This window comes from Poecilia latipinna, unplaced genomic scaffold, assembly GCF_001443285.1.
Source record: "Poecilia latipinna isolate Pla-1442-1.1 unplaced genomic scaffold, P_latipinna-1.0 Scaffold797, whole genome shotgun sequence".
Lineage (NCBI taxonomy): Eukaryota > Metazoa > Chordata > Actinopteri > Cyprinodontiformes > Poeciliidae > Poecilia > Poecilia latipinna.
Genome location: NW_015113413.1, coordinates 267,023 through 284,434, shown reverse-complemented (window position 1 = coordinate 284,434; position 17,412 = coordinate 267,023). Strand labels below are relative to the sequence as shown.

Genomic DNA, 17,412 nt, shown 5'->3' with positions numbered 1-17,412 from the left:
CCTGTTTAATCTACTCCTGCTCCGAGTCATGATGGCCAGTTTCATCCTCGTTATTACCTACATTCAGCCGGTTTTCATAATTAAAGGCGGCAAGGTGACTTTGAACAATCGCCCTTAAATTAACTTGGCTCCAGACCAAAACAAGTGGAAAAGTCGTAGCTGGCCGTATCTGACGCAGCTTGTTTCTGAGTCGAGAATCGGCGGCGAGCGCACGCAAAATACAGGCCATCGTCTTTAATAGATGAGGGTCCGAAACGAGGTGGGGTGGTTCTGTAAATGGATCCGCCGATGATTTATGGTGACAATTACAAACGAGGGGCTTATCTTAATCAGAATTAGCTTCCCAAAAAAGGCCTAATGGCTCCGGGCTGAAATGAAAGAAAGTTTGTTCATAAAAGGGAAGCAGCAGCTGAGGAAGACGGAGGAAAATTGGCCTTTAGGTCTTTCTGTGTGCCCAGTTGGCGATGACATGCACAGTGTAACATTAGCCGTTCCTTCCTGCGGTAGCTTCCCCCCATTATACTTGCTAAAAGCAGCCATGATGTAACAGGAGGTCGGATGGTGCAAACCTCAACCTGCACTGTGCTTATTAATGGCAGGAGGTCCAAATAATGACAGAGAACAGGTCCACCCACAGAGAAGAAGAAAAACACAGAAATAAACAGGAAGCAGAAATCAAATGCAATCCACATGAAACAAACACACAGACATTTACATTAATCTATCAGAAGACACTTTCAAACACGCACTGTCCAAATTAGATGCCCCCAGCCGCCCTTTACCCCCTGCCCTCCTTCTCCCCCTCTAATGCCAGAGTAATAGGGTTTTGTGGCTGTGTAAAGGGATTATTGCAATCCAATCAGGAGGTGCTGAGATCACCATGTGGCGGCCAAACACTGAATAATCCCCTTACAGCAGGGGAGGGGGGAGGCGCGCAGCTGCCAAAGGTGCTCAATAAAAAACGCTACCGGAGCTGCCATTGTGGCTTTGACGCACCATCCAGAAGCACCTGTAGGAAAGAGCAGCATGGAAGCCAGGCCGCATGGGAGGTGACATAATGCGGGAGCCATTTTGGATCGACTGAGATGGCGAATGAAAAGGGGAAGTGGGTGGAAGAAATCACAGCGGGACGCAGTTACTCAGTAAGGAAGAGAGGCCAAAATGCAACTGTGCCCTTTATCACATCCTTATTTAGTGTTTTATTTCTGTTATTACTTCATAAACCTTTTTATGAAGTAATAACAAAAGTGTCTTTTTACTTCCAGAAGAGGAAAAGCGAAACCACCCACCGTCTTCTACTGTGCCAGACATGATTTTTGTCTTTTTAAGGTTTTAGGGTTTCTGGAAGGTTTTTGAGTTTTGAACAAATTGAGGAGCCTAAAAATGGCTTAAAGGTGACGATCTGAAAGTTGCATCAACAGAGGATCAGACAGACGCTTCAGCTCATCAGCATTTACTTATTATACATCTCCTCTCAGAGATCTGAACATTCCCATCACAAATCTCTCCAAGCTAGACGAGATGCAGGGCACCTTCACCTAATCATGCTTCAGTTTCTGCAGTTTCACCTATTCACTGATTTTTCTTAGAGCAAATCATCACCTTCCTAAAATGGCCTGCCATTCATGCCAAACATTAATTTGGCAAAATAAACAAGTAAAAAAACACTACCTCTTCCTTTCTTTCTTTCTTTCTTTCTTTCTTTCTTTCTTTCTTTCTTTCTTTCTTTCTTTCTTTCTTTCTTTCTTTCTTTCTTTCTAAAAGATGTTTTAGGCAAAAAAAAAGAAAAAAAAAGACTCACTTTTGGCAAAACAAAACGACAGATCAGTATTTTAGGTAGGTGACAATATCTAAAATATTCAAGAGAAAATGCAGCTGGAGAAGCTGAAACACCAAAGTGCAGAGCTACTTGACAGCCAATCCAGGAGAACCATTTATTTCCCTTGATGCTGATTGGCTGTACCTCCAAGTGCGTAAATAAGGAAGACGGTGAATGTTAGCTTCTGCAGTGATGCTAAGACAGTTTCCACTGTGTTCATTAATGCATATTATGGTACATTTGGTGTTTGATGTAATAAAATAAGCGATTTTAGAGGAGGTTTCAAGTGTTGGAGGATTTCAGTTATTGTCTGGAGTCTGTCATCCCTAACCTGATAAATATCAGGTGTACCTGTGGCCAGGTGTGAGTCTCAGAGTAATTCCTGGGAAACCGGTAAAATAAAGGAGGAATCTTAGCTGATTGCTTGAGTCAATCAGCTATAATCAGTTACTTTGGTTAGCTGAATACTGAATAGATCTGCATCATGATAGAGCGATCGATCATATGTCATATTTTTTTCTTGAATCAGAGATGCATGTTGACCTGCACAAGCCTAAGAAATGATGACTCAGCCAATCACACGGAAGCCCCTCCATGTGTTTAGGACTCCTGACATGCTGAAGGCGACGTGTTTGGGTTCAAACTGCAGGCAGACAGGAAGATCACAGCACTTCAGGGACTCTACAGGGATTCTCTCACTCAGATGATGGCCAGAAAAGGGGAGAACATCCAGTGAGCCTCAGTTTGATACATAGACACGCTTTGATTTCAATACATAGAATCATAATTCACGTAATAAAACTTAATCCGGTTTTATTTGCAGAAGCAGCTGCCTCAGTTTTAGAAGCTGACATCATCCCGTCACATGAGTACATCGTCTCTGAAGCTCAGCCTTTCCCCTCTTCAGCTGACCATATTAAAGTGATTTAACATCCATTTCCCGAAGTCGCTTCTTCCTCCCCCCATCTGCACTGTGACCTACTCCAACTTTGCGTATCACATCGCGCCTGGCCTGGAGGGGAGCTACGAAAAAGCGAGGAGACACATTCCAAGCAAGGCAAATCTCAGCGGAGTCTCCAGCAGCAATATAATCTATGACACTTACTTGGCCAGCAACAAAGGACAAGATAATGTGCTTTATATAGAGAGTGGCCTAATCCTCTTAAGACACAAGCAAAGAGGATGTGGGGGTGGTGAAGGGTCCTCCAAGAGCCCGTCACAGGGGAGCTACATTAACTTGGATAAGATGGTGAAAGCTGGTTCTCCTCATATTAAACTCACTGGGTAGAAGATGACACAATTTGCCAGAGGTTTACAAGTGGCAATTAATATTTGAGCGGGGGTGAGGAGGGGAAAAGCAACTCATCAGTGGCAATGTCAATTCTTCCTCTTAAGTTGTGGTTTCTTAATAATTGCTCAGCAGTTACCTCATCCGAGGACGGGCTGCACCGTCAGAACAAATATTAACTTTTTCTTTTCTCGCTGCTTCGCAAAGGACTGTGACTCCTGATGTGATATCGCTCCAAAAAAAACTAAAAATGTTTTCAGTCTCTCGAGTTTCCCCCTCAAACATGTCGACCGGGGCCCAGGTTTGTTGCCAGGAAACCCTCTGCTCCTGCGGCTCCGGTCTGCACTTAACATCATGGTGGGAATTCGAAATGAGGTCTCTTGTAAGAGTGAATATTTTTGTACGGCTGACAGTTTTGACTGCGAGAGGGAAATATGAGCAGTCACACAAACAGGCACTGTTCCAAAACGTGGGCACAAAGAGAAAAAAAAAAAAAAGAAAGAAAAGGAGGGAAGAAAGAATAAAAGAGAATAATGTCTAATTCAAAAGTATAACAAAGAAGAGAGGAAAACGGAGCAGCAGGAGATGATGTATGATGTAATGTAGTTTGAAAGACTGCAATAAAACAAATTGGCTCACCTTAAAATGCATGTTCATATTTATGGGTTTTTTTCCTGTATGCAGCAGTAGGAGGCATTTGAATGGCGCTGATGTCAGTCAGTCACTGTGAGTTTTCATAAGCATGGAGGATTCCTCAGACAACAAGTCAAAACTTTCACTACAGTCCAGAGACACACACTGCTCTGGTTTTACTGCTGCGTTCATCAGGCTTCCAGTCAAATCACTTCACTGTGAGGCAAACGGTTTACAGGAAACTCAAAGCATTTCTCTGCAAACATTTAGCAAGTTATTGTTCAAAATTAGATACAATAGAAAAGATGAACACAAAAAAAGATGAGAAAACTGAGAATTTTAGCAATAAAATAAATTGAATCCAAACAGCTTGAGGCAGGACGTTGTGAAGCAGTCTGATGGGCCTGCCTTTCAGGAGGATTACACAATGTGTACAGTCCTGTTCCTAATCCAAAGCAGAACCTGGGCAGAGGGTGGGAACGCTGCAGTGGTCCAGGCAGGTCAGTTCACCATCATCTGCAGGGCACCATGGCTGGATGTGTTTTATCTACTTTACCGGTTTGTGACTTTCTTTAGGACTAACTGCCCTTCCTCCCATGTTTTATGGTATGAAAAATCATTTCTGTAAATATTTTCTCAACTGTCTTTGGAATCCTCTCTGCATCTTTTTCCTGCTGCAGGTTGTAAATCCACTTCTTCTCTCATAACCCAGTAAGTACAAGACATATGTAAACAATTATTAGAGAACAAATCACACATCCTTCAGATTCGAAAAGTTCACGTTTTGAGTCCATAGAAAGTGCTGGAGCAGGGATTGTTGTGTCAAGGCTCCTGTTTGTGTTGTGAGGCAGTGATAGATGCGTTGCTTTGGACCAATCAGAGCGTCAGACCTGCGTGACGGAGCGGGAGGAGCTGTCCATGGTGCTGAAGGAGCTGCGGCTCTGACTCCAGCAGGTCAGACGAGTTAGAAAGATCCAATTCAACCAGGAAGCTCAAAGTTTCCTCTGACCAACTACACACTGCAACTAAGAGTGACTCTGCTGATTAATGTAGATGTGATCCATGAGGTAATATCTGGTTTTTCATTCTATTCGTTACCTAATCTGACATTTATACATTTTGAGGAAACTACTTTCAGTTTTACCAAACCTTTTTTTTTCTGTAATCAGGTTTTTGTGGTATGTCGTCCAAATATCACCATACATTCTTTATGAATGATAATATCTCAGTATTAAAACAATATTTTATAGTATGTTGTTTTCAGAATTTATAATTCCATGACCAGCTGAACTCTTTGCCTTATTTACACATTACAAATATTCTAATACTACATAATGTGAGCCAGTATCTTGACCCCATGAATTAAATGAATTAATTTAGTATGTAATTACGAATAACTCATTTTATTCTTCCTATCGGCTTCTTCAGATCGACAGGAAATTCTACCTGAACATGTTCACCTCTACTCAGATTTATTTACAGCCACATAAAACCTGAGCACCTCAAACGCAGGAGCTGTTCAGTGTTGTGGCTGCGCCTGTCAAAGAAATATTTTAGCTTGATTGTGTGCCTGCGTGGAACAACAGAGGGACTCACTGCAGAGGCTGCAGAGGGAGTCATTTCAGCCGCACACAAATCTCATGGGTAATTAGAATCTTTGAACACATCAAAAAATGAAAAAAAAAAAAAAGAAGCAGCCGGCTTTATCACATCTCGCCGGCAGCTTCATAATACATGGAGAGCGAGAGAGGAGGGGAGGGATGAAGAGGAGGTGGGCTGTTGAAGTGAGTAGCTGTACATCGAAATTACGATGGCACTCGACAGAATGCAACCGAGGTTCAATCGAGATTTTCATCTGCGGGAACAGACGAGGCTGAGAGGGCTGCTTATAGAAGCTGTGGGAGTAATGAGATGTACGAAGGCGCAGAGACACGCAGAACGGGGGAAGGATGAGAGGAACAAGAGGTGTGTGTTTGCACATGAAGGGAATGCTCTGTGTGTGCAGGAAACGCAGACGGCCATGTTTCACACGGGGCCAAAACAGTTCAGCTAGCTCTCGAAAAAAAAGCTTTCAGGAACGACAGAGAGGAAGGTGGAGGGAGCAAAGGATGCTTCATCAGGTCATGATGGACATTAATATGTAGACATTGTGCTTGTATGCTCGTTTTAACTTTGAGAAGGAGCTGTAAAGGTAATATCTGCAAAGAAGAAATACTTCAGCAGTAATTTAATCATAAAATCACAAAGATGACTGAGCGGTAAGATCTGGTTATTCTATTGTTTATGTTCCCTTTAATCAGTTTCTCCCACTTTCCAAGTGGAAACTTTGGGCTGATGTTTCAGTGGATTTCTCTGCCCATCAATGCATCAGTGTGTTTCCAAACAGCTTAAGTTGTGAAACATCACATCCTCATACATCTGTCCTTAAAGTCCATTCTTTTACTGCATAGATCACACTTCAGTTCTGCACAGCAGAAAAAGCATTTAAACAAGACACAAAGTTTGCAGGAAGAAGTGAAGAAAAAGTTTCTTCTTGTTTGTTTTAATCACTGTTAGACATCAAAAACTGATGCAACTTTTGGAAATATCATCTGCAGGATTAAAAACTCCATCTACTTGGTTTTTATTAGGAATTAGGCATTTAAGCACATAATTCCTCCTCTTATCAAGTTTTTTTTTAATCTAAGTTCAAAGCTTCCCTCTGAAATGACTTTTGATGCTCATTACTGAAACGGTTGTATGTTTTAATCTGAATATAATAAAGTCCGGATGGGTGAAGCAAATTCAAACTCAACAAACAACAAAATGTATCAAATATTGATCTGAAATGTTTCATGATCACAAAATGCATAATCTTAGATGTGAAAGATGAGTCAGCGAAATCACAGCAGAGCGTCTGAACTGGAGACTCACCAGTATCATGTGGCCAGTGGAGATGTCCATGTTGGAGTGGGCGGGCTCCTCGCTCCAGGAGGAGATGCTGCCGCGTCCGGAGGGGCTGATGGCCGGACCGCCGTCGCTGAACTGAGACGAGACGCTGTTGATCCTGGAGGAAATGGGCTCAGGACGGTCCACGGAGGGTTTGACCGACATGCGCTGCCGACACAGTTCCTGCGGAGCGGAGGACACGGACTCATCAATCACAGCTCAAGTCATGACGAGACGTGATGTAGAGCTTTACGAAACATAACAGATATAACACTTAGTCTTCACAGGGACCATGTGAAACCTGGAGACTACAGAGTAGAGACATAAAAAATGTGGCTGAATGTAGATAAAATATCCCTTCTGTCAGATCAAATGCCGCTCAGTCAGAATAAAGACCAGATTTATCCCAGAGCCATCGCTGCACTTAACTCTAATTACGTAAAACATGACATCAAATGTAGATGGACTGCATTCAGAAAGCACTTTCAGGGTTTTACCGATCACTCAGAGCACTTTTACATTGAAAGTCGTATTCAGACTTACTTTACAGATCGGGGATGAACATTAGGGAAAGTGAAGTTCAACATGTGCAGGGGAAGCTGGGATGAGGCGACGAGTTTTCAAAAGATTTCAAATGAGATCTAAAGTTCCTGTTGACAAACTTCACTTTATTGACCAAGTTTGTTTTAGTTTTATTTTAAGTTAGGCATCTGAGTTTCATGGGACTTAAATATGCTGTACAAGAAATCCAACACTTGGGGACAAACTCTAAACATGGCTGTTATGGCGTAACCAGCACAGCAGCTAAGCCAGGTTTTTATTCCTGATAGTTCTGTAGAATCAGCTTGATTTGACGACAAAATTGCGACATTTTCACATTCTCAGCTGATGTGCTTCTCTTTCACACTGTGTCAAATGATTCAAGCTCTTTGAATCATTTGCCTTCCTTCGCCTGTGGTGGCGCTGCATCAAGAACCACTGAAGGAAATGACACAGGAATCTCCAAAGAAGACAAGAGCGCAACTTCCTTCTTCGCAAAATGTAGACAAAAATGGAGAAGCATCAGATTTTAGCAGTTATAGGATTTCTCTTTTGTGCTTGGTAAAATACCATGATCCATTTCTCCCACTAGTGCTAGACTCTTCCATTTGATTTGGTTGTATTTACCCAGAATGCCCTGCTCTGGGAGCTGTCTCTGGTCCGCTTGGCATTCACAAACGCATTCGAATCGCACCAGAGTTCACTTCAACTGAACCAAGATCAAGGTTTTTAGGTGAACAAAAGTTTGCTTTTTTGGTTGCAAGCGAGTTGCTGAGATCACAGACATGAAACCCAGACATCTCTACCAAACGACCCGACCCAGCTGATTCTGGAGACACCAAGGTTTTCCCAGGCCTGAAGGACACACAGAGTCCCTCAGACACGTTCTGGATCTACATGGCCATTCAGACGGCTAAGCCCAGAAACCACCAAAGAACACAGAAGATCCGCAACACCTCCAAATAGCAAAGACTGTGTTTTCTTTCTACAGCCAGATGATGTGGGATCAGTGGCAGGCAGCTGTATCTTCAAACCCAACTGTAAGTGTTGAGAAGTTGTGTCCTCTGAAGAGGGTTTTTTCCCTAATTTTCTTTTGAAAAACATGAAATTTCAGGCACTTCATCAACTCCTGACTTTCGTCCAGTAAGTCTTCACTGCTCAGCAGGCTTTCACTGGTTAAATAAGGAAAACTTCAGAGAAAAGCCGTCTGTCACAATCTCTTTGCAGCAAATACAATATCTTCATTCACACGCCTGAGCAAACTGTCATTTTCTGTCTGCTGGATACGTGACCACAATGAAATATTAACACAGTGTCTAACTTCTCCTTCACAGCGCTCCGAGCGCTAACGTCGGCCTGCTGTAATGAGCGACTGCGCCTCCCTCCGTAGATGGAAAGGACAATGCCGGGAGACAATGTGGCTCTAAATGCAAGCCTATGATTTTACTCAGACTGCAAATGAGTTGCCTGCGCTGACAGAACAACACTTAACTCCTCATTTGTTTTTGAGATGGGAGAGGGAAGGAAGATTTTCAGACTAATCACCATAGAGAGTTAAACTATGTGAGCCGAGCCTGAGGACATTCTGCCACTGATCCAGATTTATTCCTTCCCTCGTTTCTGTCTGCAAAACTCGAAGACGGAATAAAGACATGTCAACAAACAGCAGAGACGGAAAGGTGAGACGTCAAGAAGACCAACCTAACAAAAGACCCTAGAATGAACCTTTAGGATCTCTTGGACCCATCAACCTCTGCAATTTCAAAAACTCACCAAATCAGTTTAACTTTAACAATTACATGAATAAGGGTGAAGTTTTAGGAGTCAAATGCAGCTTCATTATGGAATGAGTAAAACATACAGTAACACTTTATTTGTCAGTCAGTCAGAAACATGTCAAACATGTCAGAAACATGACGAATACTTAGAGCAGTTGTCATGAAGTGTCATTTGGTAAATAATGACACTTTAAATGCAAAGTTTAATTAAAATGTGCATTAAAAGTGCCGTAATGTATCAAATGAGATGTCATGACAACAGTCATAAACATTCATGAAGGCTTCTTCATGTTCATAACAGATGTTATGTCATGTTTATGACGGTGTCATGTCGTATGCACGCCTCTTCAAACAAAGTGTTACCAAACACACTCCTTGTAACTATCTGAAACATGACACCATTTATGTAGAAGCACTTTGGTGGAGCTTCAGATCATAATCAGTAAGAACCACTCATTTACTAATTACACCTTCAGAAAACTGTATTTGACTCCAGACTGACATGGAAATAAAAGCTGAACCTGTCACACTGGCACAGGCTCTGTAACGTCTTCCACAGATCCATAAATCACAGAGCTCCACCTGCAAGGACAGCAGCTACTGCAGGACAGCAGAGCCAATCTCCGTGGGAATCTGTGTCTCCTAATGAGGGAGATGCTGATGATTAACCGACAGCGCGTCTGACTGACAGCAGAGGTAATGTGAGAGGGCCTTCATTAGTCCGTATCAGATCTAACGGATGTTCTCGCAGGTCGGCAGGCTGACACTGATCTATGGGCTCGGACAAGGACTCATAAACGCGTTCAGATTATTAAAGCACCTGGGTTTAGGGGTTATGGCTGGAAGGCAGGTGAAAACAGGCTGGCGCGGGACACAAGGCTGTTATTCCAGTAAATAAAATACGACTTTAAATCTGAGATGAGGAACTAAGATTGCATTTTAAAACCTTTCCTGATCATTTAATAAATGTCTAAACATCTCCAGCTGTAAATGTCTTAAATATTCCAACAGGAAGTATTTTTAAAGGATTATTTCTACATATCCAACCGTTTTGTTTCCTTACATTTGACTTTTTGCAATTCACAAAATGAGAACAGAGTAAAGTTCTGACTGATTGCTGCAGACTTAATGGATTTCTCAGATTTAGTCGTGAGTCTCTGCTTACTGATCCACAGAGCTGTTCGTTTGGATGAGTAAATCATCTTATCTCATAACAAAAGCCCTTTCAATCAATATTCTGAATCAAATGATTCATGCACAAAACAATTAACCATGTGATAGCACCATTAATGTATGATAAAGCTCTCTAAATTAGAAAACCAGACTGGCTCTCAGTACAACCACACATTTAAAATGATTCTTATCCATCTTGGTTCTGAGTGTTAAACAGAGTCGTTACAAGATTCTGAGCCAACATGCTTTCTAACATACAGAAGAGTCCAATGTGGGATTGGATTTATGAAATGGTTAATTATTTATTGGACTTGTCCTAAAAGTATTTTTTACAGCACTCTTTGGATTATGAATATTAAGTCCAAGGAACTCAACAAACCTTAAAAATTTAGATTTACATTAGAAAAATCTTTTGGAGATTTTTCTAAAAAACTACAGACTCAAATATCAGTTTGAACCAAATATTTAAAATCATTGCCACAGACTGGAAGTAGTTGCTTCAGATGATATGAAACTGGTTAGAAATCAACAAGGTTCCAGTGTCATGAACTGGAAACCACTGGAACACCAGTATCACTGCCCACAGGAAAACCCTTTTTATATCACAATAGAAACAGGAAGAACAAAAGACCGTGTCTATAGAAACGAGCTGGATTGAAATTTGCAGAAACCAAAAGTCTTCTGGAGGTTCAGATGAGACAAACTGCTCAAGGTGTTTGGCCACAGTGACAAGAAGGGAGTTCGTAGGTGTCCAAACCTACAAACCGGCTGTTAAACTGCCAATACCAGTACATTACATAACAATAGAGAAAAGTAAAAATGGAGGACGACCTCAACATTTTTCATCACCACAAATAAACAGCAAAACGGTTCAAATATAGGAATAAACTCAGTGCTCCAAGAGAATAATGACACCGGCTCTGAAACAGATAAACTCACATATGAAGGTTATCTAATGGTCTTTTTAAAACCACAACCTCAACAGTAGCTGCTTTTTTTTTTAATTACCAAGTTTCCATTGAGCAAATTTATTTTCGAAATGTCAAATTGCACAATTATATGGTGAATGGAAACACATCTACTGTTGACAACTTGGTGATGGTCCATAGGAGCAGTCTAAGAAACCAAAAGTTTAAACAAAGTAAGGCGACAGTGACCAAATATCCAGCCAGAAACTCTCTATTGTCTGGAAAAAAAACAAAAAAACATGCAACTAAAAAACATTTAACTACGACTGGAGAGGAAGTGTGAATATACTTTATGATTTACAAATAATTCTTACCAAATACTGATCAAAGATAATTCCTATTTCATCCAAACTTGTGCTCCATTTTCTATTTCTTCAATTTCCTGAAGTTGTGTTTAATATCATTTAATTAAAACAGTTAAATTAAACCAATAAAAATCCCAAATCAGTTTCCTTCAAGCCCAAGATGAGCTGAGATGGTGAGCTGAGTTAATCAGTCATATTAAATTAATATCTCTTCATTTCAAGTACAGTTTTATAATTAGAAGTTTATCCTGAAATAAGAAATATTTTTCTCCAGTCGATGAACAGACTCAGGGCCGACGTGTTTCACGTGTCAAACTGGTGAGAAAGTGGAAAAAATCTAAAATATACACTGTTCTCCATTTAGACCAGGGGGTTGAAGATGGATCCAACAACATTGATTTTTCATATGTTTAATACAAATCAAATACTGTCTCGATGAATTAGTCTGACTCTCTGGCTGTTGGTTCGGTTTTGTGCCTCCGAGGGAAATCGCAGAACGATCCCAACACACTGAACTTTGCAGCTGCAGCAATTTTTGTTATGATGTAATTAAAGCTGCTTCAAAATGGCTTTCCTCTGAGAGCCAATTAGAGGGCAAAGAGTGAAAAAATGTAAAGAACCTGTATAACCCAGACAGCTTTACAGTGTAAAGAGTGCAAATTTACCACTCTGATGCCTCCGATCCCTGAGCTGGAAGCACACAACCACCAGAACCTTTATTTACACCGTATCGATTCCCACATTTCATCCCACTAATCTCACTGCGTTATGATATGGAGGTCACTCTGCTGAGACTGCTTACAGCTTCTGTTTGTGTTTTTAAGTTTATGAGTCAGGACCGGCCCGAACAGAAAAGTTTCGTCTGAACCTTAATGTTTCTAATACAGTTTAATACCTTAGAGTAAAACCTAAGTGTGGGTGGACTGAAAGTCGACTGAGGATACGTCTTGATGGTAAAGCGGTGATGAAATTGTCTTTTCCAGGACATTCACGTTGGCCTTTTCAGTCACTGGGATGAATGTGTTGGACGGCTCTTAAATCATTTGCTTTCTGGCAAATCAAAAACGTTGCATCAGCCACTTCAACAACTACATTAAGTTTGACTTTTATAAGATAGGTGGATCAATGTTTACAATGATGGATTATTTATCTCTGTCAGGCTTTTCAAATCAGCTTTAAAATAAAATTAAATGAATGAAAATTAATGTGTCTGGAAGGGAGAACAATGTTAAAACCGAAAGTGACTCTCAGATAAAAATGATAATCAGATCTTTTTCTTGGCATAGATAAAAGTGAAAAATAAAAGCTTAAGTCACACTTGAAGGACAGCAGACTTACTTTTTTTTAATCACCTTTCGGCTCTGACTGTCAATGATATTGACTATTTTTTACTGATACACAAAACTTTTCTTTTCTTGACTTGAAATAAAAAAAATATCCAGATTCAGTTTATATTTGCTCATAACCAATGTTCTTATTATTTACAGCATTTGTACCTCTGTTAAATGTCTACATAAAATATATAAATTAGAAATTTAGTAGAAATTTATATAATGATTTTTTTTTAATTGTTGTCCAACTTAGTGGCATTAATGACCAAAAAAGATCCATTTCAATAAGCTAAAATATATTTGTTGAATTCCCCTTACACCTTATAAAACACAACACCTGATAGATTATATCAGACCAATAAAAAACATTTTTAAAACATAAATATTAGCTGAAGGCAACATCTTTTCAAAAGGTTCTTTTCATCTGACAAACAAGCCTCTCAGTTTACTGAGACTCATCTGGACCCGTGAACTAAATACAGCTGGGACATTTTTGTAATTTATGTTTTAGCATTAAAAAATAATCTACCAGAGAGTCCAGTGCTTTTTTCCCTGTGGCATAAATATGACTTTACACAGAATGTTCAAAAGGAGAAAGACAGGAAAACAGTCGCTGGTCTGACTCAACCACAGCTGCAATCAGAGCTAAAATAAAAAGGTTAAGGTTGGATGGTTCAGGTGTGGGGATTAATAGAATCAGAGGTAAAAATACCTGCTCACTTGTTTGAGAACCGGAGCAGTTCTCAGTGGGAAATAATGCTGCTGCAATAAAAAAATAATTTGTTTTAAGCCTTTTTTTTTTTCTTTTTATCCCATAGTGCCAATGAATGTGGATTGCTGTATTTATTTTCTGGCAACAACAGCAGAGAAATCAATGAAATTCAATTACTCTTGAAGAAAGATGTCGAGAAAGATGACATCTTCAGAGAAAATGTCCATGCAGACCAGAAGAAACGCGTACGCAGCTCCTACAATTAAGCTGAGACAGACTGCTGTATTTGTGTGATCTGCGCCCGTTAGTGCATCTCTGCCTGCAAACATTAAAACATCCCCAACACCTCTTGTTAGAGGCGACAGGCCGGGGACTCTCAGGGGCTGCATGCATCACCATGGGGTGACAGTAGGCGTGTCTCTGCAGCGGGGCAGAAAGGGGGGCTGCCTCTGTTTACATGCTGCTCTGGCCAAAGCAAATTCAGAGGCCTCAGTGTTGGAATTCTGAATAAAAGCACAAACAAATAAAAGGTGGAATAAATATGGCGGAGGCTAAAGGGAAGCCGAAGTGGAAAAAAAAAAAAAGGAAATCCTGCACAGATTTGTGTTTACCCGAGGATTTATTATGTGATAATAAATAATCTGGCACTACAATGCTTATTTTTTATTTGTTCTACTTTACTTGACCCGAAGGCTTAACAGCGTTAAACGTTAAACCCTTTCCTAATCTCATGCAGTCTGATATGGTAAATTAGAGCCAACTTCATGTTACAGATAAACTGTCTAAATAGGTTAAGAGTGCTACTTTTACGTTATACTGACATTTTCATGTAAACTTGTTAATTCTTCAATATTTTTGGCCCAAAGCCATCTCAGTGCTGCCCTCCTGGGGTTGGAGGGTGCAGCTGAATTTTCCTTTTGGTTACAAACAGTGCAGCTTTTTTGAGACTCATTTCTTCTTGTGTAGGACGTTTTTAATCACAGGTTTCCACTCATTACCTATTTATTCTGCATATCCTGGGGTAAGAATGTACCTATGGATGATTAAATGTCACAATATGGAGAAGATGTTCTGATAGGATATCAAACACAAACTGTATGATTAAGATGCGCATGTGGTCATCAAAAGGTCATTTCCTGGGGAAAAAACTGCCGTGTTGAAGATTAGCTTTCTTAAACAATCAGAAAACAACTAGTGAAGGTTGTATGCAGCCGAATCTAACTGGTACATAAAGAAACATTTAGTTTTATGTGTGGTGCAGACATAAAACTTCTTCTCTCCCATTTCCTGTCTTAATACTGATATGGAAAGCCACTAACTCCTAAAAACAAAACATATTTTCCTCTGCATCATAATTCAAAAGTTGTCGATAAATGAAACTGTTATGTCTGGATGGAAAGCGGTTCATACTAGAACAGAATCAACATGTCTTCTCCAGTTAGTTTCATTTCATTTTATCTAAAATGAATGTTTCATTAAGTCCTAAAGATGCAATCTGAATGTGTGCTACAATTAAAGTTAAAGTACATGTTCATGTTGTCCCGGAGGAGGAAATCATGTTGATTGTAATAATCAGCCACCAGTTGTGTTTGTTCCTCCGTGATCTGACCCCTCAATCTAAACTAACCGCTCTTCAGATCTGATGCATCTTCCTGCCCTTCTGCGTTCTCTGCTCTGGCAGACTGCTCCAGTATCATGAGCCACTGTAATGGTAATAAAATTGATCAATGTTCTGGTTTTTATTGAGTTGGTTAGGCAATATAAAATAGTTCTCTCATTACAGATCCTTTTAAGTGATTTCATCAGGCTGTAAAGCAAACAGGTTAATGTCAGGCTGAGCTCTTCCAGTGGTCATGGTGCCACGGAGTTGTGACGTCATGATGCCTTTTATGCTACAGTTAAATCTTTTATTGCCAATTTAGACTGCATTATTATGAGCTCATGACAGGTCCTTGTATTCAATATCATGACTCTTGCACTTGTTATCCTCAGAAGCACAAACTATGATAAAACAATCAAATGTATCAAAATAAAATATTTTTGATCAATTTTCCTGATAACTTTTGTCATTTTAAATTCTTGGTCTCTGGATTTACGTTAAATCTGTACTTCATTCTCCATGTTTTGATTGAAATATTTCCTTCTTTTGTTCGTTATCCTCATTTTCTGAGGTGAGGGTTGGACTATTGAATCAGCTGAGCTACTTTTTCACTGTGACATTCAAATATGGCCCAAATGCTGCAGCTAAATCCAGATTCAGCTCCATTCAGCCATTTTGCAAGATTATATGTACAATATTGTGATGGCAAAAGATGTAATATTTACCAAGCTAAGAGTAAAAGTCCCATTAATTTACACTCCGTATGCAAATGAAAAACCAGTTGAATTCATTTTTTCTAAGCTTGATGTACAAACTTGACAAAATCTTTTCAGTATTATGCAATTATAATGTCAAAAAACACTATTATTTCGGTTAAAGAAGAAATGCACTTAAAGTCATACGTGAATAAGCTTGATCACATGATTAGTCATTAAAAATTACAGATATAAATGAGACATATTCAGAATTCGGCCATGGCGCTCATCTTCCATCAGACATCATGGGAGACGATGCAGTGACTATATATAGATTTCATCAATGTAACAAACAATATTTCTATCTAGTAATGGAAACAATTTTGCTACCAAAACTGAATTATACCAAGAATCTGATTAACCCCAAAAAAAGGCATGAATTTAGACAGAAAAGCAAATAATCATCAATAAAACCTTAAATATTGAATGTGTTTGTTTTTTGGAGACCATTGTTAATATTTGCATTTCCTTCTGATGTAGGCGACATCTCTCAATGCATGAAACAATCGGGATAATGTCAGGATAAGATATTTTTTCATTTCATTCCTTGATAATAATATCTGCTGAAAGAAAAAAGGACTTCAGATGGAAGGTGAGCAGTAGAGATAATCTAAACGTGACACCGGCTCAGTCATGGAGCAGTCCAGAGCCTCAGTGACTGACGGGCTTCATCTACCGACTCTTCGCCAAACGCTCCCATACGCCATGCTGCGTCGACGCCCGTCAATCAACGTCTCCTTTGTCTGCGCCAGCCAATCCCGGTCCGTTTGAGAGACGGGGCGGGGATGAGAGTGGGAGGGGGCGGGGCTGTGGCCAAATACATGGAAGGTGAAGTGGGAGTGAGCAAAGGTACGAAGCGAGGCCTCAAACAAACGGGACATAGGGGCAAGAATGCTTAACATGCAGCCGACTGGGGAGCTGTGTGTGTGTGTGTGTTTGACAGTCAGCATGAAGGAGCTGCAGTAGTAAAGCCTTCAGGCAGCCTGCCACTTTCTGTCTGCTTTAATTGCTTGTAGCCCCAGAGACTGCACACACTTACACACACGCACACACACACGCACACACTTACACACATACAGGATCCAACCCAGGGAACCCCTCCACACCACCGTGCCGACAAAGAGACGAGGTTTACGTGGCTAAGATGGGAGCTGAACAGTGAGGATGACAACGCCAGAACTGAGCGAAGACCAGGGGAGAACAGGATCAACAGAGGGAGCAAAACCCGGCATAACCCTGATTAATTATGACTACACACACAATTTACAGTTATTTCTTTCCACATCAAGTGGAGTTTTGCGAGTAAGTTGTCAAATCCTAACCACAGACCATAATTTTACTAATATTTGTTAGTTCTTTCTTTCTCCTGACAGCTAAGCAACAATTTATCCACAAACAAGTGTCAAACTTCTGTGCTGTCTGACGCAGCATTACAGTTTATTTCAGGAGTTAAAAATCTCTGGAGAAGAGCAGAAAGTGTAGGCACTTACATGTGGAGGGTGTGTGTGTGTGTGGGGGGGGGGGGGGGGTGGCTTTAAAAAGTCATAGTCACATGAACTCTGTTCTTTAAAAAAATGGGGGG

The 17,412-nt window shown here is 40.4% G+C and overlaps 1 protein-coding gene across 1 annotated transcript in view; it reads right to left on the bottom strand.

The window, feature by feature from the left end:
* Nucleotides 1-17,412, bottom strand: part of LOC106956208 (protein tyrosine phosphatase receptor type N2) — a 183,725-nt gene that overhangs the window by 29,059 nt on the left and 137,254 nt on the right. Inside the window, exon 14 of the mRNA XM_015046893.1 lies at nt 6,654-6,851. Coding sequence (XP_014902379.1) covers nt 6,654-6,851 — 198 coding nt within the window. The remainder of the gene's footprint in view (nt 1-6,653; nt 6,852-17,412) is intronic.